Source organism: Haliotis rufescens, unplaced genomic scaffold (assembly GCF_023055435.1).
Source record: "Haliotis rufescens isolate VD_foot unplaced genomic scaffold, xgHalRufe1.0.p SCAF_7, whole genome shotgun sequence".
Classification (NCBI taxonomy): Eukaryota; Metazoa; Mollusca; class Gastropoda; order Lepetellida; family Haliotidae; genus Haliotis; species Haliotis rufescens.
Window position 1 is genome coordinate 23,381,292 of NW_025964361.1, and position 25,847 is coordinate 23,407,138.

The 25,847-nt window shown below is 39.4% G+C and overlaps 1 protein-coding gene across 4 annotated transcripts in view; it reads right to left on the bottom strand.

Moving 5' to 3' along the window:
- Positions 1 to 351: 351 nt before the first annotated feature.
- The window catches only part of LOC124137455 (arf-GAP with Rho-GAP domain, ANK repeat and PH domain-containing protein 2-like), a 126,541-nt gene continuing 101,045 nt past the window's right edge, over positions 352 to 25,847 (bottom strand). For all 4 annotated transcript variants that reach the window (XM_046503747.2, XM_046503746.2, XM_046503745.2 and 1 more), the window contains 12 exons: positions 21,304 to 21,409; positions 16,303 to 16,390; positions 15,001 to 15,087; positions 13,819 to 13,902; positions 13,271 to 13,333; positions 12,160 to 12,265; positions 11,855 to 11,985; positions 10,542 to 10,655; positions 9,708 to 9,787; positions 8,735 to 8,782; positions 7,560 to 7,638; positions 352 to 6,985 (listed from right to left, as the gene is read on the bottom strand). In XM_046503747.2, coding sequence (XP_046359703.2) covers positions 6,953 to 6,985; positions 7,560 to 7,638; positions 8,735 to 8,782; positions 9,708 to 9,787; positions 10,542 to 10,655; positions 11,855 to 11,985; positions 12,160 to 12,265; positions 13,271 to 13,333; positions 13,819 to 13,902; positions 15,001 to 15,087; positions 16,303 to 16,390; positions 21,304 to 21,409 — 1,019 coding nt within the window. In that variant the 3' untranslated portion in view covers positions 352 to 6,952. The remainder of the gene's footprint in view (positions 6,986 to 7,559; positions 7,639 to 8,734; positions 8,783 to 9,707; positions 9,788 to 10,541; positions 10,656 to 11,854; positions 11,986 to 12,159; positions 12,266 to 13,270; positions 13,334 to 13,818; positions 13,903 to 15,000; positions 15,088 to 16,302; positions 16,391 to 21,303; positions 21,410 to 25,847) is intronic.

The following is a 25,847-nucleotide window of genomic DNA, read 5'->3' on the forward strand; positions in this document are numbered from 1 at the left end:
CATAGGGAGATATGTATGACGTACTGGGGACTCTTCTGCCCCGGAATCATCACATGGAGACATGCATGAGGTACTGGGGACTTATTCTGTCCCGGAAATCCCACAGGTTGCTATGAGGAAACAGAATTATGTACAACCAATGATTAACACAGTGGGTTGAATAATACCTTGAACAGTATTTCAGATATATAGTGGTGTGTCATATTGATGTGGGAGGAAACAATCCGAGGGACAATCTGACAGTTTTAGGTCTCTTGCATACCTAAGGGGTGCAATTATGCACACTGAATTTCATCACCATAGACAACTTGGACACCTGTGCCTTCAAGAAATGATAACAGAGGTCTTTTATATATCTAAAACACAGCATTTATTGTCATAATTTGAAATATATCTAAAATATATGTCATGTAAAATTTAAAGTCATATATTATGTACAGACAGACCAGAAGAATTGTGAAACTGACATCCAGCATTGGCAAAAGCCACTGAGGTGTGTCGGTAGTTAAATCTTGCACTTTGTAGACACACAGAAGGAATGTTACTTACAATGTAGACAGTAAGTTATAGCTCATTGAATACAGCAATGAATCCACAAAGGGAACTGGTCACATAAGGCTGTTTCGTATCACTTGCTTTGTCCCTTCTTTCTTATAAGTTGGTTTACAGATTTCATTTTTCAAAAACTTTTGACAGTGTTTGAATAAAAAATAGAAAGACTCTTCAATTCTACACAAAGACAAGAGTTATCATGGGCTTTATTCGTACTACTGGTACTGTGTCCATTGAAATTACATCTTCTGAAATGCCTCTTACAGGTGCCACTTCTCCAATTATTTTGCTTCAGTTTCTGTTAGAATATATGGCTGGCTGCATGAGAGAAAATAATTCAAATTACCTTTTTCCCTTTTGGTATTTTGTAAGATATGACATAATGTTAGATATTTTAGTATTGGCGTTTACAAAGGAACATTCAGCAAACACCAATTGTCTCCTTCAGAGAGTCAATTTGTCATTTGTTTATTTCATAAGCGAGATTATCAGGCTTGGAATTTTAAAAAAGCTTTATAGTAGAATTTAAATTTTTCTACTTCCTGATGTTTAAAAACTAAGTAATGAAAAATAGAAGGCCCAACAAAATTTCAGTGATAATAAAACAACAATAAAACATGGGAAATTATGACAACTACACTTCATAACACTGTCACATGATACTGGTATGTGAAACATACCTCCTCATGGATTACAACTTTGGGTTCAGTGCATATAGCGATGTTTTGATGTAGATTCTAACACCTTTATCTCACACCTTAATCCAGCTTGATAACATTTCGAAATGTTGTTATGCACTAAACCAGAAGTTGAATCCATAAAGTTGTACGTTACCATATTTGCCTAATATACTTTCAAAAGATCACTCCAATAGAATATGTTGGACCATTATCCTCTGCATGCAGAAACAGCACAAGAAGGTTGGTCCCTAAAAGTTGCATTATGAGTTATTATTCATAAAAATCATCAAAATTGTTGATCACATTTCGATAATGTATTTCAATATATCTTGTTTTCTCCATTACAATGCATAGAAACTGTCAATACATTCACTGTTTCACAACTGAACATGTCCCTGAATTTGCTGCTCTCAGTTAAAGCACAGGAATCAGAAGATGTGATTTTGATGATTTTTACGTATTATTTAGTATAAAAAAAACCTCCCAATGTTTTCTTCTAAAATAAAATTACTTCATCATCAAAATAAGAATTTCCAATTCCTGTGATTGAAGGCACCTGTAAAACACACTCAACAACTGACATAATTCAAATAAATTCAAGACTTGGCATATGAAAAAAATAACTTTTATCACAACTATATCATTCATAATGCACAAGAGATTATTGATAAAATACTTCCAAGTTAAAACAAATTTCTTAAAATACACTGATCAACAATGAATAAATCCCAGTACTCCCATAAAAGACAAATCATCAATTAAGATAGTGTGTACTATTTACAATCATCATATTCACTGCTAACTTCCTGTCAATTTCATATTTGTTCTACAACCTGTTTATCTACCATAGTTAAAAGCCATTTTAAAAGCCAGTTGAAGGAGCTAGTAAATGTCTGAGGGCTAGGTTGTCAAGGCACTGTGGATTCTGTTTCATGAGTTCAAAACCCAGGGTCTGCCCTTTAGCATCTATGGTTTGTCTGCACCATAACCATGCTCTTAGGTATGATCCAAATGGTAAAAGTCTGTGACCTGCATCACTTTCCTCCACATTATGCTGCCGTGATCTATCGAAGTTCAAGTGGCATTAAACTCACTCACTCACTCATTCACTCTGAAGGTAACAAGCAGGCAATCAGAAGCTGGGATTTATCTTAGAATCCAAACTAAGTGCCCATTGGATTTTGTTTCAAAGTTATATTTTCTTCCCAAATTCAGAGGTATTTTCAACATCTTTCTTTAACACTGCGTCCAATGCATTAATGTAAAACTAACCTTTAAAATCTTTTTCTCTGTACTGACTCATTACAAGTGAAGTACAAGTCGGCACTACAAAACTTAAACACTAGTCAGATCCATAATAGCATGAATTGGGAACTTTTTAATTTCAAATTGGGAATTAATACTGATATTTGCTGCAGATTTGATGGCAAATATTGGGCTCTGAGAAGGCCTAGATAAATCCCTGATAGAAGGCACCAGCTGGTCAATGTGATAACAATATGATGATAACACTGACACTACATGGAATTAAAACATGGGAAATTATTACAATGAGTATTGCACAAAGAATGATCCTGCTGATACAATGCACACACACACACATCTATATGTACCGTTAACGTGGCAATGTACCCTCCTGCATCATGAAGCACTACAAGCAATCACTGACATCAACCAATAAAGAGTCAACATTTAACGTGTTTCCAAAACTGTTTCAGTACAATGAAACAAAAACAAAATGCATTATTTTCTATTGCTACCATAACACATCATCAAAACTATCTCTGTTACAGGTATCTGTAGGTAGGTCGGAGTTTTTAGGATGGACAGAAAAACGTGACTAAATGGGGCACATATACCGTATACAGCTGTCAATAAAGGGACCCCAGGTACAAGGCAACCCCACTGTACAAGCCTTCAAAATCCATGCTACTTTATATATATTCATCGATAAAGCGAATCGGAATGAAGCATGTCACCAGCTCATATGCAAAACAACATGTTTGTCTTCCACAGAAAAAAATATGTGGTATTTCTGGTGTTACGTGCTCACAGTGATGTCTTTGAGTTGGCGGGAAAAAACATCAAAACTCTTCAAAAGCCTTTTGAAAGCCCCCTAATTCTAGGTACAAAAAACTTGCCTTACACACAGCGATAAAAAGTATTTTCTACAGCCAAACACTATGTTAAGTCATTATGTTACACAAAACAAAGGCTTTTGTTTTTTATTATGACCAGTGTAGAGAAACTGCTCAAACGTTGTGTTTAAGCCAGGTTACAATTTGGGAAAGTATCAACATAAATCTTATAAATACAGCTTGCAAAGTTTGAATCATATTACAGCTACATGATGCTCTTCTCACTCTGATGTGTCGTAGGGGTCAGTTGAGTGTTATCACCAAGGAATGCATGCATTGTGCCTGTTATGGTGAAGTGAAGGCAATGTCAAGCATTGTCAATTTTTGGGATAATGGAATAAAATGCCAAATTTGATCTGTTACAAAAATGTAAAAAATGAATCAAAATACAATTTTCTGAAAATTCTCCTTTCAAAACTATAAACAAGAAGTTTTCCTTTAAGTACATCCATGGCATATTTTAAACACACAGAATTTGAACATAGAAAACATGAAATGAATAATTACAAATACTTATATACAGATAAACAAACCAAAGCAATGATACAAAACAAATGACAAGCAAGCCTGCACCATACTTAAGAATGTTTATAGCAAGTATGTATAACACTCGTATCGACCTAACAGTTTCTGACGAGACAAGTTACAGATGAACAATATAGAAAATATCACATTTATTAAAATGTATTCTAAATCTGCTGTTAAAAAGTTAATTTCTCTTAATACAGCAAAACTAAATGCCATCCGTTAAAGCATTTTCAACCTTGTTTAGTTAAGTATTGACATCATCAAGTTTGAATTAAGGAGATTAATTGAGAGAAAAAATAGAAATTTAACAGAAAGAAATTTGAAATTTCAACATATTTCGCTGAATGAAAACATACATGTTTAATCCAAAATATACAATACTCTAAACTTGATGAACATGGCTTGAACAGCATGAGGTGCAGGTGGCAATATTTTGAGGAACAGAAACAAATATTGTCTGTCGGTCCCTCACTGGAACTTTCACAAAAAAATATAAGTTGAGAATAAATGTCCCAGTAAGATAGAACTGCAGAGGGTTGGAAATATGGGTAAGCTTTACATGATAATTAGAGTGGAAACACTTGGCATCTTCATGAGAACAGTTAGTGTTGACAGGCTGTTTGATACTGCCAAAGGTTTGCAAGGAAGTGAAGTTAAACAAATAATTTGAGATCACTGACATCCCGCTACCAAATTTTCAACATGAAGTTACACACATCGTATGTTGTATGTGTGTTGTGTGTAAATATTGTGTTTTGTGTGTAAATGTGTGTTGAGTGAGTGTTGTGTTGTGTGAGTGTTGTGTAAATGTTGTGTGTATGTGTATGTGTTTTGTGTGTTGTGTGTGTTTTGTTTGTTGTGTGAGTGTTGTGTGTATTTTGTGTGTGTATGTTTTGTGCGTTGCAGGTATGACATGGTTGATATTCCACTGTGTCATTATTAGGTCAGGAATGTGTTAACAACATGAGGTAACATAGTCTTGTCAAAATACACCAATAATTTTTTTGCTGCTTCTATTCCGGAACCATATGATAGGGCATACACAAGAACTAGGGCAACAGTGTTGGTATCAAGTTAAGATCCAAGTGAATTACCTACTGATTTATTCATATTGCAAACACAAGATTGAGGTTGATACACAAATAGCTATATCTTTATTTCAATTTTTAAAAACATCCATAGAAAATATTCCTGTCACCAAAATATCTACTTTGAAAACTCTTGAACTTTGGTTAAATCATGTATTTGGAAGTCAACACCAACCTTTGACCTCTGCACATCCATCCTCAATTTATCATCATTGTCATCTTGTATTTAAGTTTGTTGAAGTTTAGATTTTGGTAGAATGGTATAAAACCTTTGACCTTATTTGTCTTTGTGTGCTTTAATATATATATTGTAATCAATCTGCCAGGTCACCCAACCTGTACAGTTGAAACTAGTTGAAAGGGGAGAAAATTCACACGGAAACTGCAACAATTGTTTAAGGATTCTCCTTCCACATTCACACTCTCACGGACACAAGCACCCAACAACTGATGAGTATATATTTCTATCAGAATCTCCAAAAACAAAAAGCAACAACTCAAATTTTCTTTGTGAACAATACGATTTACATTCTACAAGTCACTACAACACTGTTAGCTACAAGTCCTGCATCAGTGGCCAACTTTGTAACAAGCTTGTAACTCGTATACAAGGAGGTCAAAGTCAGGAGATATTTACACACATATGAAACCTGCGTTTCACTATCCTGTCCACATGTTTTGCGCTGGCCCTGATGTTGTATATCAGACATTGTATTTTGTAGCCTGTCCACTCCTCCTCGGTCACTTGCAACCAAGGCATCTGATTAGTTAATCTACATAATCTACTTGGCTGGATCTTTACCAAGGATCTGATTTGCTGGTTGTTTCATTGTATCTGATTGGTTGTTCTTTTCAATGTTTTGGAGTGGCTGCCTATTTTTAGTGTTTTAATTATCAGCTGTCTCTTAAATACATCCAATAAGATAGCTCCTCTCAAAGCATCTGATTGCCTGGTTCTTCTCAATCTATCTGGTTGGCTGGCTCTTCTATATCCATCTGATTGGCTGGCTCTTCTATATCCATCTGATTGGCTGGCTCTTCTCAATCCATCTGATTGGCTGGCTCTTCTATATCCATCTAAATGGCTGGCTCTTCTATGTCCATCTGATTGGCTGGCTCTTCTCAATCCATCTGATTGGCTGGCTCTACTCAATTCATGTTATTGCCTTGAAGAACTGACAAGAACCACCAAAATAACAGCTAAAATTCAACCACTTTGGGAGGTTGATTGTATTTCAATTCTTCCTTAGTCTTTGACAGGTCCGTGACTGTCATTGTTATTTAACCACAGGATCAACCGATGGTCACTTCTTATGTACAATTAACATGTCATCATCAGGATGCACCGAGGAGTTGCAGCTTGGATCAGTGTAGAGGATGCCTTGGCACACAGCAAGATGAGCAAAGTCACTTTGTTGTGTTGTGATGATTTCCATGAATGAATGAATGAATGAATGGAATGACTTTTGGTTCTGTGCTTCAGGAGTCATACCGCAACACATGATCCGCTTTGTATTATTAATATGCATTCCTTGTACATATTACTTAAGCATGGCCAGTTAATTTCATGAATGAACGGAAAGACTATTGGTTGTGCTGCAGATTGTCAGGGGCCTCATCATACCAGTAAAACACATGACCCTCTTTCTTATTAATATGCATCACATATTTCTGAAACAAGGCCAGTTCTTTCCATATGCATGTGACTCATACATAGTCAAATCAATTTGAAATGCATTAACCACATAACTGTGGCCTCTAGTTACTACAACTGGACAGGGTTCCACTATATAGACACACTACACGTCTACACGGGCTGGAGGAGCATTGGGCAAGTCCTGCAGGGTCTCCAGCAGCTGTAGGCTGACCACTGGCTTTGTAGTCCAGTGTGAAGCAGGCTCACAACTCTTCACAGTGTCCAATGATTCACTGGCAAGGTTCCCAGATGGAAGTACCGGGATGAGCTTCAGGAGAATGATGCCAGAATGCCTTCAGGATGCTGAAATGACATTTAGGAATGTTGCTGTAACTGACAAATCTCAGATTTCAAGGAACCATTAAGCGAAAATGCACCAAAATATATTTTGGGTAATGAAGTTTTGCATTGAAAAAAGAGGTCCTAATGAGGGGGGATGTGATTATATATTTAATGACGTGTCCCCTGAAAGGTTACTGTGACAGTTAAAGTGTTTGTCTTAGGCTTAAAAAAAATAAAAGGCTGGTTCTCAGGAAATGGTTTTTGAAATATAGTGCGGGCGGGCAGGCAGTGTCTTTTTTATTTCTTTTTCTTTTTTGTTATTGTTCAAACCAGTATGTAACTAATTAAACAGATGTGTAACCAAATAAACAGTCGTGTACAATCAGCCTGGGAAAGGGCCTCCCTACAAAATGTATTCCTTGATGAGTAAAATACTGGAATACAGTATTTGAGTACCTTTGGACTTGGAATATTTAAGGATTTTTTTTTTTTTTTTTTTAATAGAAATAAAAACGAAATGTGCATTGAACCTTATGATGGTGCGCACGGTGCCTGAGAACCAAGACTGTTATTTTTTTTAGCCTTATATACAAACCTTGGCAACAAGCAATACAGATGCCCACTTCAACATTTCAATCTCGGACGTGAAACACAGACTCCGTCCGAAGTAGCCCCTGTGGAGGAATGAATGATGACATGAGGAGGACGTGCTTATCTTGTGTTTTCATCTTGGAAAAAGAGGCAGGATACAGGTGTATACATCATTACATATACAGGTATACTCCCTTTTTCTTTCATATAGGAACTATTTTTTATTCCAACCACAACCAGATGTATACTCTGTTTGCTCCATGTTCACTTGGTTATTTTGTTTGATGTTTAACACTGCACGAAGCAGCATTCCAACTATATCCAGGGATTGACAGCATGAGCATCAATCCACACAATTGGGATACAATGACATGTATCAACTAAGTCAACCTGACTACCCAATACATTTAGTCGCCTCATATGACAAGCATAGATAGCTGGTGCCCTATATTCTTACCCAGAATCCCATGGGTTTCAGCTGTATGCCCACATACAGACATATTTACTTGACCCTTATCTACACGTCTGTAAAATCTCAACATAAACATTACTTGTTACGTCAACAATTTATATCACTGAAAAGTTTGAGATCATAACTTTCAAATCCTAAACACGAACATTATCAACATGAAGATGATTTTACCAGAACTGAACCCAGAGTTGTTATTCAAAGTCACATGTACCAATACAAACACATGATGGTGTATCAATGACGATCCGGAGTAGAATTGGTCTTCAGCAACCCATGCTTGTCGTATGAGGCGACTAACGGGATCAGGTGGTCAGACTCGGTGGTTTGGTTGATGCATGTCATCCTTTCCCAATTGCGTGGATCTATGCTCATGATGTCAATCACTAGATTGTCTGGTACAGACTTGATTACTTACAGAGTGCCGTCATATAGCTGGAATATTGCTGAGTGTGGCGTTAAACAACAAACAAACAAACAACAACAATATTTACTTTAAGAAGGTCTTTAATGGGGTGGTGGGATGGCCTAGTGGTTAAAGCGTTTGCTCAACACACCAAAGTTCTGGGTTTAATTCCCCACATGGGTACAATGCGTGAAGCCCATTTCTGGTGTCCCCTGCCATGATATTGCTGGAATATTGCTACAAACTGTAACACCAGACTCACTCCTGACTTTACCACACCACCTGTACACTGTTTGCTACTCACCGGACACACTTTTCCCCCTTCACAATGAATGTCAACCCATGTGAGGACCTGAAGCAGAGAAGCAGTACAACCTCAACTCCAAAACTTGGATCACTTCATGATAGATTAATCATTATGAGCAGGGTATGAAACTCCAAAAAATTTCAGCCAGACCACAGGACTGGCTAGCTGAAATACTTGCCAGCCCTGACCAAAACCTGCCTGCCCACTATAATCATATGTTTCTCAGGATAATTTAATTAAAACTTTAAATCGAATTCATTGAACATGAAGTAATGCAAGAAAAGAAATAGCAAACACTTTTTAGGTTAGATTTGTATTTAATATCCTAGAATACATCATGTAAATAATGCTTATCATCCGGAAATATTTAGAATATTTTTACATATGAAATATAACCCGACCGTCGGGCAGGGGGATTTGAAAATCTGGCAGCCCGAGTTGAAATCAACCCGTCTCGGACGGTCGGGCAGGCAGGTATTTCGAACACTGTTATGAGGTGATCATCTTGCTAATGAAAATATCTTGCATAGAAAATAATGATTCCTGATCATGTAATATCAATGAACATTAATCAGTGTTGGTCTTAATGATTCATTTGCAAAATAATGTTGCTATACACACTTTAAACATGCACACAATTGTTTACACAACACTCCTTATGTTTTTGACAAACTTGACACAAATAACACATTGAGAAATAAATGTCTTACATTTGCTGTCATTCATTTCTACTGACAGATATAGCTCCTGGTTGTGCATGGAAGATCTGTTGGAAGTAGCACAGATTTACAGCATGTTTCATCTGAATAAATTTACTTACGGCTTCCGGTTGTGCATCGATGATCTGTTGGAAGTATCACAGTTGGACTGCATGTTTTATCTGAAAAAACTTACTTACGGCTGCTAGTTGAGCATTGATGTTCTGTTAGAAGTAACAGTCTTACTGCATGTTTTATCTGAATGAACTTACTTTCCTCCGGACCTGCGGCTGTCGATTCCCAGGTAGATAACCATATCTTCTACATTCCAGGAGTGCAGCTGATGTGTACCCTGAAACATATTCCTCAAATGAAGTGACCATTGCTTTATAGAACACACCCACATTATCTGTGTGGGGATGTTGTCATGCTTTAGTCATAAACAGGGTTTGCACATGCTTTGTTAGGCCATGAACTATGAGGTCGGTCTTGAAAAGGCCTTTTGCCAAGAAAATGGAAAATGTGCCTTGAAAATTGATTTTCTGTTTTGTCTGTTTGTTGCACTCTATTGCACTCTAATGTTCCAGCTATTTGACAGTGGTCTGTAAATAATCAAGTCTGGCCAAGACAATTCATTGATTGATATCATGAGCATTAATCTACGCAATTTGGACATGCATTAACCAAGTCAGCAAGTCTGACCACCCGTTAGTCGCCTCTTACGACAAGTATAGTCGTCTTTTAAAGCAAGCATGGGCTGCTGAAGACCTATTCCTCCCAGATCCTCAGGGGTCTGATTTTCTGTACTGAAATAATGGTAGACCTCTTATTACATGCAAGATTTTACACCACAATGAGACAGGCTCAAAGTGCATGACATTCTTACTTCCTTCAATGGACCAGTGAGCATTCAAATTGCATTCTCAACCCCCTGGGGACCATTCAACCCACACTGCCTGTTAGGGTCTAGGGGTTACTATCTCATCCTACCTGGTACCCATTTGGTGTTGAGTGAAGTCACTGAAATTTCTTGGAAATAACCTGTTCTTTTGAAAGGTATTTTCTTCAACCTATTAAATGTAATTTGATGCAAGAGAAACATTTACCTTTGAATCTTTGAAACACACCAGTTTCCCCTGTTTTAACTGAAAGAAAAACTTGGAGAACTTTTTTTTTTCACTGAACCTGACCTCTCCAATCAAGGCTCTAGATGGATCCAGCTGGAAATAGTCAAATGAAGTCAGATGATATAGCATAGATGTGTCAAATCAGTTTTCAGTATCCAAATGAGCCAGTGGTTATTTTGAATAATTGACAAATTCCTCATAAGGCCAAAGAGTTTTAGCCCAAATAACTAAATGCAAGAGGGGGAAAATGCCGGTCACTGATTTTTATTCTGCATTATGCACAACCACATTTGATGATTCATTGTTTTTTGGGGAAAATGGTTGGTTGGTTTGTTGTAGATAATTGAGTCTGGACCAGACAATACAGTGATTGATATCATGAGCATCGATCCACGCGATTGGGATACGATGACATGCATCAAACAAGTCAGAGAGCCTTACCACCTGATCCCATTAGTCGCCTCTTACTATAAGCATAGTTGCCTTTTACGGCAAGCATGGGTTGCTGAAGACCTATTCTACCCCGGATCTAGACGGGTCTGGGGAAATAGTATACTTTAGCTTCAAGAAATACACTTGAAGAGGTATTTTCTGTGTTAAAACCAATGGTTAAACGATATCTTGGGATGAAGCAGGGTAAAACTTATGCTCTCTTCGTGGAGTCAAAGAAAGTGTTTGATCTCATGGATGGGATAAGCTATGGTCTGTGCTTAAACGGAATGCCATGTCTTCAAAGATGTATGAGGCATTAGAGTCTATTTATGATAGCGTCAAGGCTTGTGTAAGGGGTAAGTGGGTGATGTCAGACCATCTTTCAGAACATCTTTCTTCAATAACAGCCATATCTGTAGATGAAGTTCCAAAGCGTGGAACATTGGCAAATAATCTAGCAATAGTCTGAAGGATGTCAGTCATATGATTTATGTAAACTGAACAATGGGGAACACTGGGGACCCCCTGTTTACTCTAGCTGCTCAACATGTTCTTGACATCAGTTGTGTTTCTGATCCTGGTCCAATCATGACTAACTGTGCCAACAATGCTGTTGTCATTGTTGCTGACCACACCAGTTTTATAGTGAGTAAGTGAGAATGGTTTTACACCGCTTTAAGCAATATTCCAGCAATATCATGGCGGGGGACACCAGAAATGGGCTTCACACATTTTACCCATGTCGGGAATCGAACCCGTGTCTTTGGCGTGACGAGCGAATGCTTTAACCACTAGGCTACCCGACCTCCCCACTAGTTTTATAAGATTACAATCTCTGTACAGATGTTCACATTACTAACCGCTGACTGTAGTTTCTGCAGCGTCTCCAAGTTTTTCATGCAGATTTTGGCGTTTGTGCGGATGTCTTCTTCCAGGGTTCCCCATGTTGTCACAACAGGAAGTACAAGTTCCGACAGAGGTAGGGGGCGCTCTGGAACATTTCATCTTTTATTACAGATGTGTGATCAAGTTTGTAATGCTTACAACTATGTATCCTAAATCAGCATCTCTAAAATCATAATATTTACCATTAAAATTTCATTGCCTCATTAAATATGTGCAGAAATTCCACGCAAGCATATTTACCATCCTGAGAGTGGCTTACCTAGTGAGCCCTCCAGGATCATCTCGCTCATCATGAACTGGCCATTCATATTCTTCTTGCTCTTCACAGCCGCCATCAGGGATTGGACGTCATCACAGCTGGATACCTGCAACAACCCAGTCTGTCAGTGATGTTTAACACCACAGTTGGCAATATTCCAGATGCAACAACCCAGTCTATCAGTGATGTTTAACACCACAGTTGGCAATATTCCAGTCATACCATCACAGCTGGATACCTGCAACAACCCAGTCTGTCTGTGATGTTTAACACCACAGTTGGCAATATTCCAGCTGCAACAACCCAGTCTGTCAGTGATGTTTAACACCACAGTTGGCAATATTCCAGCTGCAACAACCCAGTCTGTCTGTGATGTTTAACACCACAGTTGGCAATATTCCAGCTGCAACAACCCAGTCTGTCAGTGATGTTTAACACCACAGTTAGCAATATTCCAGCTGCAACAACACAGTCTGTCAGTGATGTTTAACACCACAGTTGGCAATATTCCAGCTGCAACAACCCAGTCTGTCTGTGATGTTTAACACCACAGTTGGCAATATTCCAGCTGCAACAACCCAGTCTGTCAGTGATGTTTAACACCACAGTTGGCAATATTCCAGCTGCAACAACCCAGTCGGTCAGTGATGTTTAACACCACAGTTAGCAATATTCCAGCTGCAACAACCCAGTCTGTCAGTGATTTTTAACACCACAGTTGGCAATATTCCAGTCATACCATCACAGCTGGATACCTGCAACAACCCAGTCTGTCAGTGATGTTTAACACCACAGTTGGCAATATTCCAGATGCAACAACCCAGTCTGTCAGTGATGTTTAACACCACAGTTGGCAATATTCCAGTCATACCATCACAGCTGGATACCTGCAACAACCCAGTCTGTCTGTGATGTTTAACACTACAGTTGGCAATATTCCAGATGCAACAACCCAGTCTGTCAGTGATGTTTAACACCACAGTTAGCAATATTCCAATCATACCATCACAGCTGGATACCTGCAACAACCTAGACAGTCAGTGGAGTTTAACACTCCAGTTGGCAATATGATTTGATTACTCAAGCACAGCTGACGCAGACAACTACTCACTTTGAATATCTCCTCAGTATTGTGGACGTAGACTGAAACGATGATACTGTCTATCACAGCAGACTGAAACAGTACACATCAAGATAACATCAAGAAAACATCAAGTACCCCATCAAGTACATCATCAAGTACAAGCTTGCAGTAGTAGAGACATTGTGACCATCTGAATACCATTATTGGCAACTCTAGTGACAAGCTTGCAGTAGTAGAGACACTGTGGCCATCGGATCACCATTATTGGTAACTATAGTGACAAGCTTGCAGTAGTAGAGACATTGTGGCCATCGGATCACCATTATTGGTAACTCTTGTGACAAGTTTGCAGTAGTAGAGACATTGTGACTATCGGATCACCATTATTGGTAACTCTTGTGACAAGTTTGCAGTAGTAGAGACATTGTGACTATCGGATCACCATTATTGGCAACTATAGTGACAAGCTTGCAGTAGTAGAGACATTTTCAGGCCGATATTTTCATAAAGTTGAATTATTTGATAAAATTTGCATGCTACTAGCTATTTCAGGACAAAATATTGTGAATACTAACCATCCTCTGTTTCTTCAGCTTCTCTCTTATTTCATTTTCTGCCATTGCCATTCTGTCATCTTTCTGCCGTTCTTGTTCTTGGACCTACCCAAACAGACAAATGTGGCATTCAGATCAGGCCAAAAAGACTGATGTCACATCCATGGGCAGACAAACTGTTGACAGGCCTACTGTTGTCAGATATTTAGAAAACCTATGAAGATTTTGACATAAACTGCAGATTAGAAAGAGCTGTACTTACAATCACTTGTGGACATGTCCAGCTTTAAGCTAGATATGTTTGCAAGCACCTGCACAACCAGACAGCATGACCATCAGGTCACATTCTGTAGTTACTTGATACCTTACCAGTAGAAAGTTGGAAATACCCAGACATTATCAGTAACAGACACATTTTGTGCTGAAATGAATTGTATGCAAATACTCTAAACTAATAATGATACAAACCAAACACACACAGAAGTACAGGTTGTTGTTCGGCAAACCTAATTGTCTTGCTATCGAAATTGTCCAAATCCGATTACTTTCCTGCTGGCCTACTATGAGCATCTGTTTTGAGACTGAACATGCTGAGCAGAGTTTCCTGAATAAAATTCCCATATGATTTGTTTGTTTGTTTTTTAACGCCGCACTCAGCAATATTCCAGCTCTATGACGGTGGTCTGAAAGTAATCGAGTCTGGACCAGACAATCCAGTGATTGACATGATGAGCATTGATCTACACAATTGGGATACGATGACATGCATCAACCAAGTCAGTGAGCCTGACCACCCGATCCCGTTAATCACCTTTTTCGATAAGCAAAGTCACCTTTTTGGGCAAGCATGAGTTGCTGAAGACCTATTCTACCCCGGATCTTGACGGGTCTGGAGAAAATGGTATACTTTTGCTTCAAGAAATACACTTGAAGAGGTATTTTTTCGCCATCTTGGGAAGAAACAGGGTAAAACTTATGCTCTCTTCGTGGAGTCAAAGAAAGTGTTTGATCTCGTTTATGGGGTAAGCTATGGTCTGTGCTTAAACAGAATGTCATGTCTTCAAAGATGTATGAGGCATTAGAGTCTATTTATGATAGCGTCAAGGCTTGTGTAAGGGGTTAGTGGGGGATGTCAGATCAGTCTTGATTTCATGGATCTTCACGGGTTCAATTATGAAACTTACTAACAAAGATGATGCTTACCTTCAGAAGGTACTCATGATTCTTGATGATGTCTGTCAACACACCCATTTCTAACGCCAGGGCACTCCCCATGCCAGTGACACACTCCTAAACAGATGCATAAGAAATGAATTGAGTGTGAGTGAGTGAGTTGGTTTTAACATCATTTTGAACAGCTATATCGCAGCATGTCAGCTTAATGTGGGAGGAAAAAGCCCGAAGTGATGAAGGTCTCAGACCTTAGCCAATTCGGTGAAACCCACAAGCATGGGTATGGTGCTAGAAACATAATCGAGGCGAACCGGGATTGGAACCCACAATCACAGATTTCTGGCGTGCCCAAGGGATGCAACTCACAGTAAATTGCGGCGCCTTAGACAACTGGGCCACCCGTGCCCCCTCATAAGAAATGAATCCTGTCAAGATAAACTGATAAGGGATTAACATTTGATATTATTGGTTGCCAGCAACAACTTCAGCCCGAACACAAGCCATTATATATGCCAAAATTAAGTATCATGGGATTGTATCCTGACTCTAGTATCTCAAGAAGCCCTGGAGAAGAAACACTTCCATTAAGACTACACATGGTGGCTGAGACTTGACAATCAAATTGTCTTCCTACCTGGTACCCATTAACTGGCTGGTGTTTGCTTATTGTTTAATGCTGCACTCAGGGGAGGTGAGGTGAAATGGGGTTTAAAGTCGCATTCAAGATTATTGCAATTATATAGTGACGTGCATGCATGTGTGTGGCTGCTTGTACTAGTCCGGAGTAATGCTGTTTTTTACGACCGGCATAGGTTCATCAGAGTTAATGTTATTGTAAGGGTGTCTAGTGGAGATTCTGGGTTAGAGTAGTTGACTGTGTGTCATCATACCCTTACAGCGTGGATTGTTGATCACCATATCGATCACTGGACTGTCTGTCTGACACTTGATTAATTCAGGCCGCTGCCATATAGCTGTGATATTGCTCAGTATGGTGTTAACCAACAAACAAATAATGCTATTGTGCTATCAACACTATACAGATGCTTCACCCATTCAGCCAACAAAAAAACAAAGCTTGCCTAATTATGAACATTGCACAATTAGCTTTTGATCAAGACAAAATGTCTACAGCTATTTGGCACAAACTGACACAAAACCGCAGCCATATTATTTCATATGTGTGCAAATCCCAGAAGGAACAATAAATCATTTTTGCTTGTGATTAAGCCACACTTTCACAGGAAATCAAAACTCTAATTTGATGAACACACAATTTTCATGAATGACAGTACAACATAACATTCTCCTGAAGGAGGTTCACTGACTCACCATATTGTCAGTCCTCATCAGCGACGGGGCGAAGCATGTCGCCAGGTTCTCTTGTGACATACGGTTCTCACTGCTGAACTGAGACACCCTGGAACAGACAATCAGGAAACTAGATCTCACTGAGACACCCTGGAAAAGTCAATTAGGAAACTAGATCTTACTACCACACCCTTGAACAGACAACTAGGAAACTAGATCTCACTGGGACACCCTGGAACAGACAATTAGGAAACTAGATCTTACTGCCACACCCTGGAACAGACATTTCGGAAACTAGATCTCACTAAGACACCCTGGAACAGACATTTAGGAAACTAGATCTCACTGAGACACTCTGGAACAGTCAATTAGGAAACTAGATCTCACTACCACACCCTGGAACAGACATTTAGGAAACGAGGTCTCACTACGACACCCTGGAACAGACAATTAGGAAACTAGATCTCACTACGACACCCTGGAACAGACATTTAGGAAACTAGATCTCACTGAGACACTCTGGAACAGTCAATTAGGAAACTAGATCTCACTACCACACCCTTGAACAGACATTTAGGAAACTAGAACTTACTACCACACCCTGGAACAGACATTTAGGAAACTAGATCTCACTAAGACACCCTGGAACAGACATTTAGGAAACTAGATCTCACTAAGACACCCTGGAACAGACATTTAGGAAACTAGATCTCACTGAGACACTCTAGAACAGTCAAATTAGGAAACTAGATCTCACTATCACACCCTGGAACAGACATTTAGGAAACAAGATCTCACTACGACACCCTGGAACAGACAATTAGGAAACTAGATCTCACTGAGACAGCTGCGAATAGACAATTAGGAAACTAGATCTCACTGAAACACCCTGAACAGTTAATTAGGAAACTAGATCTCACTAGGACACCCTGGAACAGACAATTAAGAAACTAGATCTCATTGAGACACCCTGGAACAGACAATTAAGAAACTAGATCTCATTGAGACACCCTGGAACAGACAATTAGGAAACTAGATCTCACGAAGACATCCTGGAACAGACAATTAGGAAACTAGATGTCACGAAGACATCCTGGAACAGACAATTAGGAAACTAGATCTCACGAAGACACCCTGGAACAGACATTTCGGAAACTAGATGTCACGAAGACATCCTGGAACAGACAATTAGGGAACTAGATGTCACGAAGACACCCTGGAACAGACAATTAGGAAACTAGATCTCACAAAGACACCCTGGAACAGACATTTAGGAAACTAGATGTCATGAAGGCACCCTGGAACAGACAATTAGGAAACTATATCTTACTACCACACCCTTGAACAGACAATTAGGAAACTAGATCTTACTGCCACACCCTGGAACAGACATTTCGGAAACTAGATCTCACTAAGACACCCTGGAACAGACATTTAGGAAACTAGATCTCACTAAGACACCCTGGAACAGACATTTAGGAAACTAGATCTCACTAAGACACCCTGGAACAGACATTTAGGAAACTAGGTCTTACTACCACACCCTGGAACAGAAATTTAGGAAACTAGATCTCACTAAGACACCCTGGAACAGACATTTAGGAAACTAGATCTCACTAAGATACCCTGGAACAGACATTTAGGAAACTAGATCTCACTGAGACACTCTGGAACAGTCAATTAGGAAACTATATCTCACTACCACACCCTGGAACAGACATTTAGGAAACTAGGTCTTACTACCACACCCTGGAACAGACATTTAGGAAACTAGATCTCACTAAGACACCCTGGAACAGACATTTAGGAAACTAGATCTCACTAAGACACCCTGGAACAGACATTTAGGAAACTAGATCTCACTGAGACACTCTGGAACAGTCAATTAGGAAACTAGATCTCACTACCACACCCTGGAACAGACATTTAGGAAACTAGATCTCACTACGACACCCTGGAACAGACAATTAGGAAACTAGATCTCACTGGGACACCCTGGAACAGACAATTAGGAAACTAGATCTTACTGCCACACCCTGGAACAGACATTTTGGAAACTAGATCTCACTAAGACACCCTGGAACAGACATTTAGGAAACTAGATCTCACTGAGACACTCTGGAACAGTCAATTAGGAAACTAGATCTCACTACCACACCCTGGAACAGACATTTAGGAAACGAGGTCTCACTGAGACACCCTGGAAAAGTCAATTAGGAAACTAGATCTTACTACCACACCCTTGAACAGACAATTAGGAAACTAGATCTCACTGGGACACCCTGGAACAGACAATTAGGAAACTAGATCTTACTGCCACACCCTGGAACAGACATTTCGGAAACTAGATCTCACTAAGACACCCTGGAACAGACATTTAGGAAACTAGATCTCACTGAGACACTCTGGAACAGTCAATTAGGAAACTAGATCTCACTACCACACCCTGGAACAGACATTTAGGAAACGAGGTCTCACTACCACACCCTGGAACTGACAATTAGGAAACTAGATCTCACTAAGACACCCTGGAACAGACATTTAGGAAACTAGATCTCACTGAGACACTCTGGAACCGTCAATTAGGAAACTAGATCTCACTACCACACCCTGGAACAGACATTTAGGAAACTAGATCTCACTAAGACACCCTGGAACAGACATTTAGGAAACTAGATCTCACTAAGACACCCTGGAACAGACATTTAGGAAACTAGATCTCACTGAGACACTCTGGAACAGTCAAATTAGGAAACTAGATCTCACTACCACACCCTGGAACAGACATTTAGGAAACAAGATCTCACTACGACACCCTGGAACAGACAATTAGGAAACTAGATCTCACTGAGACAGCTGCGAATAGACAATTAGGAAACTAGATCTCACTGAAACACCCTGAACAGTTAATTAGGAAACTAGATCTCACTAGGACACCCTGGAACAGACAATTAAGAAACTAGGTCTCATTGAGACACCCTGGAACAGACAATTAAGAAACTAGATCTCATTGAGACACCCTGGAACAGACAATTAGAAAACTAGATCTCACGAAGACATCCTGGAACAGACAATTAGGAAACTAGATGTCACGAAGACACCCTGGAACAGACAATTAGGAAACTAGATCTCACGAAGACACCCTGGAACAGACATTTAGGAAACTAGATGTCACGAAGACATCCTGGAACAGACAATTAGGAAACTAGATGTCACGAAGACACCCTGGAACAGACAATTAGGAAACTAGATCTCACGAAGACACCCTGGAACAGACATTTAGGAAACTAGATGTCATGAAGGCACCCTGGAACAGACAATTAGGAAACTAGATCTTACTACCACACCCTTGAACAGACAATTAGGAAACTAGATCTCACTACCACACCCTGGAACAGACATTTAGGAAACTAGATCTTACTGCCACACCCTGGAACAGACATTTCGGAAACTAGATCTCACTAAGACACCCTGGAACAGACATTTCGGAAACTAGATCTCACTAAGACACCCTGGAACAGACATTTAGGAAACTAGATCTCACTGAGACACTCTGGAACAGACATTTAGGAAACTAGATCTCACTGAGACACCCTGGAACAGTCAATTAGGAAACTAGATCTCACTACCACACCCTGGAACAGACATTTAGGAAACTAGGTCTTACTACCACACCCTGGAACAGACATTTAGGAAACTAGATCTCACTAAGACACCCTGGAACAGACATTTAGGAAACAAGATCTCACTAAGACACCCTGGAACAGACAATTAGGAAACTAGATCTCACTACCACACCCTGGAACAGACATTTAGGAAACAAGATCTCACTACCACACCCTGGAACAGACAATTAGGAAACTAGATCTCACTACCACACCCTGGAACAGACATTTAGGAAACAAGATCTCACTACGACACCCTGGAACAGACAATTAGGAAACTAGATCTCACTGAGACAGCTGCGAATAGACAATTAGGAAACTAGATCTCACTGAGACACCCTGAACAGACAATTAAGAAACTAGATCTCACTCCCACACCCTGGAACAGACATTTAGGAAACTAGATGTCATGAAGACACCCTGGAACAGACAATTAGGAAACTAGATCTCACTACCACACCCTGGAACAGACATTTAGGAAACTAGATGGCATGAAGACACCCTGGAACAGACAATTAGGAAACTAGATCTCACTGAGACATCCTGGAACAGATAATTAGGAAACAAAATCCCACCAAGACATAGTCACTTCTTAAGGCAATAATGTGTTGTTGAAGACCTATTCTTACCCGGAATTTTCACAGGGATCACTATTTTGATTTTCATGACACAAGGGATAGTGATGATTTGTGCTTTAACCAACAGTGACTTACATGCATTTCCATTGGCATCAACATAAGAGAGATACAAGCAACTGTCAGCAGTTAGAATGATATCTTTACCATAAACTGAATAAAAACTGAAATAACAGTAAATAATACACTTTGTCTCTTTCATGATGATTAGATTCGCCAGATAACTTTCCAAGTTGCACCCAGACTTGACAAGGGCCACAAGGAATACCATTCTGATAACACCTTAGTTGGAGGGTGACCATTACATTACTCTGCCTCTTTCATTACCTCTTCAAGTGCCTTACTGACCAATGACTGGTAAGAACAAAAACAGTGAGTCCACCCACCATTTGAGATGGATGGAACCCACATATTTCTGGAGAGTTTCGCCGTTTTTGGAAACTGTGTTGTCACATGACTACATCTGATGTCCATTTACCCACCACAGAATTGAATTTAACTTAATATCAGCCTACAGCAGTTGGAAATTGAATAAGGAATGTGTAGGTAACCATGGATATAAAGAATGCTATATTATTTTCTACATATCAACCCTTTAGGGAGGTAGACCAATGACAGATATAGCTGCATTTTAATGGCCAGAGGATGTGACGTCATGGCCATAGGCTTCAGCACTGAATAGCACATTGTGTACGCTGCATGGACAGTTTCTGCAAACTCACCTGTGTAGATGCATCACAAGTTTCTTGAGAGTGTTGTAGTTGATCATGGGCAGTTTCTCCAGGTGAAAGTGGTACCAGCCTAGCTTGTGAGAGTGGTCGCTAACAGCTGTAACATACACACGTGATCAGTGAGTGGACCAGCTACATTGAACGAAACATGCTGATTTACATTTAGTCTCAAGAGAGACAAGTTTTATATCAATGTTATACACTGAAGCTGACATCATGTGCAACGCATAGCTTGAATCACTCTACTGATTCGCTGGCATGATAATGGGGCTCTTGGCAACATTCAACACTTGACCAATGACAACATATAACCCAGTTCCACCATCAGTTAATCCACACCATGACCCACTAACAGGTCACCATGACCCAGCAACAGGTCACCATGACCCCGCATCAGGTCACCATGACCCACTAACAGGTCACCATGACCCCGCATCAGGTCACCATGACCCAGCAACAGGTCACCATGACCCCGCATCAGGTCACCATGACCCAGCAGTGGGTCAGGGGTCGCTAATAGTGTTCAACCCCACATACCCAAATTTTTGAAAATGGACCCCCAATGACAAAATACAACTTAACTTCCTTAATGCCTGTCTTGTTACAGTTGTGTTAATAGTCAAGTTGAACACGTACGTAGCAACATGGCAGATCAACACATTGTCACAAATAAAGATTATAGGGTTATGGTGTCACATACAGTGTCCGAAGTAACTGCCTGCCCGTGGCTGGTAGCTCTTACTGTCGGGCAGCATGAAACTTTCCTTCACTCAGGCAGCTAATTTTAAGATTACTTACGTATTCACTTTTACTATAACTCCTTGTAGATTCTCAAGAAATTGTTCGCATTATTTCAACTGAATCAAGATGTGATTTGTCTCTTATATTTTGCTATTTTTCAACATTTATGGGTCACCTGCCCAACTGTCTTGTTGGATCTTAAATTCTTTTCAAACACTGTTCACATATGGCTTCATGGGATGGCGTTCCAACAATAGACTGACTATGCTGTCTTCACATTGTTCTTCATGTTCTCAGGCAAAAAGAGCACAGCACATTGGATACCTACTCACAACTCGAAATTACTGATTATTGTCTCTCAGCAAGACTTTCAATGGATTCGCTTTGGACAGAAAAATGGTAAACTCATCACTCATTAAATTTTTGATGTTGATTTGGCACAATGTAGAGGTAGAAATTAACAGCATTCAAAAGTGATTTGTACCTGCTACAATGACCTCATTTCTGTGCACTTGTGTAGTCCCTATCGACATGCGACCTACCCCACCAGACTATAGCCCTTACCATTTGAAATACCATCACGAAATATTGCAATTATTAATTAATGAGGAAAGCTGCATGTGTACAGGTACTTATGAAGTAAAAAGGAATATTACTTACTGTTGACAAAAAATGCAAAGTGTGGGTGAGGATCATCAGTCAGGTGACTGTGAGCTATATTTAGCAGCACATCCATCTCAAACTAGGTCAATAGCGAATACTCACATTACCAGTACAAACGGATTAATAATCACGATATTTCATAGCGAGGACTACAGTTAAGTGTTATTTGACACCATCACTGACAGGTAATACTCTATTCTCTAAATGGCACATTCATCATTCTGTTCATCATGCACATCCACAGGATTCAATGAATAATGCCCAAAGACAAAACATCACAGAGCTCATGTACAAAGACATACTTGCAAACCCAGTCAGGAATTAACGAGCATGGAATTTTCAGTGGTAGTGAAAAGGCATCAGGACAAAATCATCTGAGAAATTCACCTCTAATGCACTATATTATAAGCGGTCTGCTGCAGTTGTGAGGGAATGAAAGTTCCACCTTACAATCAACAGTATCACCTCATGTCATGATGTGCTGTATTTGATCAAGTCTCAGATAGACCGGAGGTTGATAGCAGTGATTAACACCATTATTTAAGGATTGACTGTGTTTTCGGTTCATTGAGGTATGAATAAAAAAACAACATGCAAACTGTATGAATCCGCGTAGTTTGAAAGTTTGCACATTCAGACTGTAGCAGATTCTTACTAAAGTTTGCACATTGGTTTTTCAATTCATACCTCAATGAACCGAAAAAAATACACAGTCAATGCTTATAATTAAATTCGACAACACAAAACATGTTTTATCAACAATAGTTTAACCAAAAACAGTTGTATATATCAAAACAGACAAAAATAACGAGATTGATAAACATTCCAGGTGTAGGAATACATACTGTGGCGTGACATGAATCAGGTGATCGTTTAATTTATGCACATAACTTGACACGCCTACGCAGTCAGTAGCCAATCAATGGAGAGCAGGATCAAAACAATGTTCATTGGACCTGTCAATTAAGACAAGAGGCGAAAAGAACTGCAACAGTCAGACTGTAACGAACCGGAAGAAATATGTCCGGGAGAAGGCGGCTGTTTCAAAATACTTGGTCAGTTACCGCCAGATTCAAACATTACTTCCCTGATTACGGTAAAACACAGTTGGAAAAATGCCAGTTAGAAATGAAACCCGAAGACATGAAAGTTGAACCGAGGCGAGCAGAAAAAAACCCAGGCGAGCGAGCCTGGACGTTTGCTGTTTCATTCATTCTCAGCCTTCGGTTTCAAAGGTTTGTTTGGACAATGAATATGCATGAAAGTCGCTAAATGTCCTGTGCATGACGGTACACATGAGCAGAAAGGGAATTCCCTCGACTGTAATATTGGGATTCCCCGACATTCCGAAGTAATAAAAGTAGTGTGCCTCGGTGGGTGTGGCTTAATTTTTTACATTCATTGGGAAATGAATGCAATAACACGTGACCAATTCAGCTAATGAGAATACAGGAATTTCAAGGAACACAATGAAATTTTAATTATTGTACAATTACGCACAATGAGTCAAGTCACACATTGAAACCATTGAATTCTCTTCTTTTTTTTTAAATATGAGGACAAGAATACAGCTCAGGGCTGCCTTCCACACAACAATCACATCATTAGAACTATTGCAAGTCTTTCTTAAAGTAACAATAGTTGTAGTGTTAGGAAACACTTTACATTTATGTTTATTTGGAGATATTTGATGGATTAGAAAAATAATATTTACAATTACAAAAATCATACAAAATTAAACAAACTAATAAACTTAATAACTGATCAAAGTCAGATTACGTAGTTAACTTCTCACACAATATCAAACCCTTCTCAGACGTAAAGATAAATACATATTACCGGTACTGTAAACTTTTTTGTTTATTTGTATGTCTGTTTATTAATGCCACACTCAGCAATATTCCAGCTTTATGATGTTGGTCTAAAATAATTAAGTCTGGACCAGACATTCCAGTGATTGACACGAGCATCGATCTATGCAATTGGGATACAAAGTCATCAACCAAGTCAGTGAGACTGACCACCCGATCCCGTTAGTCGCCTCTTACGACAAGAATGGGTTGCTGAAGACCAATTCTAACCCAGATCCTCATGAGGCATACAATCATAAACATACTGCACTTATTTCATACTGCATTTATCTTTTTCCACCAAACCGACCAATCCAAACAACATGCTGAAAAAATAAGAGAAAATAGTGTGATACAAAGCACCCATCAACCATAAAATCTGAGGCTGTTCTGTGAAACAAGGAGCGGGGACTCAATCGGTTGATGTCTTACAAATGTACTTAAAGTATCCGGGGCGAGGGAGTAGCCTGAAGGCCCGGGTTCGATTCCCCACAAGGATACAATGTGTGAGGCCAATTTCTGGTGTACACTGTACACTACAAACATATCCCTCATCAGTCTACATACACAGTAACTACGGATGCTAATAATGCTGTCAGGAAACTAGAGGGCTTTGTGTCAAGCTTGTTCTTCTGCACATGAAGCTGGAGCAAACACAACAGCATAGTTAGAAATTAGAGCCAATCAGAGACCACTCATCCAGCTAAACAGACACCAACAAAAAACACATAATACCAAAGAATTTGCTCCCAAAGAGATGTTAATGTTATAAATGATCCTGATAAATCTGTTAAATCACATATCAATAGCATACACAGGAATGTATCTAGGATTCCAAGCTAAGTGCCCTTGGCAGATAAATGGGGGGGGGGGGGGGGGGAGGAAATGCTATTTTGTTAAAAAAAATGTTGAATATTTTCCTATTTTCAGAGGCATTTCAACATTGAAATCCATTATTATAATCATTCAGTCAATACAATAATATAAAATTAAGCCTCTTCCTCTATTTTAGTTGTGTTATCAGTGGTATACAAGACACCTCGAACAAGCCATCACATTAGGAATAGGAACTTCTTAATTCCCATTTGGGTATTTACATTGACAATTACAGCAGACTTAGGGCTGAATATCAGCTTCCAAATCCCTGATTCAGGTAGTTCTTTATTTGAAGATAATCCATATGGATGTACAACAAGGTTGTCAAAACCAAATTGCCTCCCCTTGTGGTGACCTTACCAGTACTGTTGCTCACTCATCAATATGGTGGATACAGACTCAACA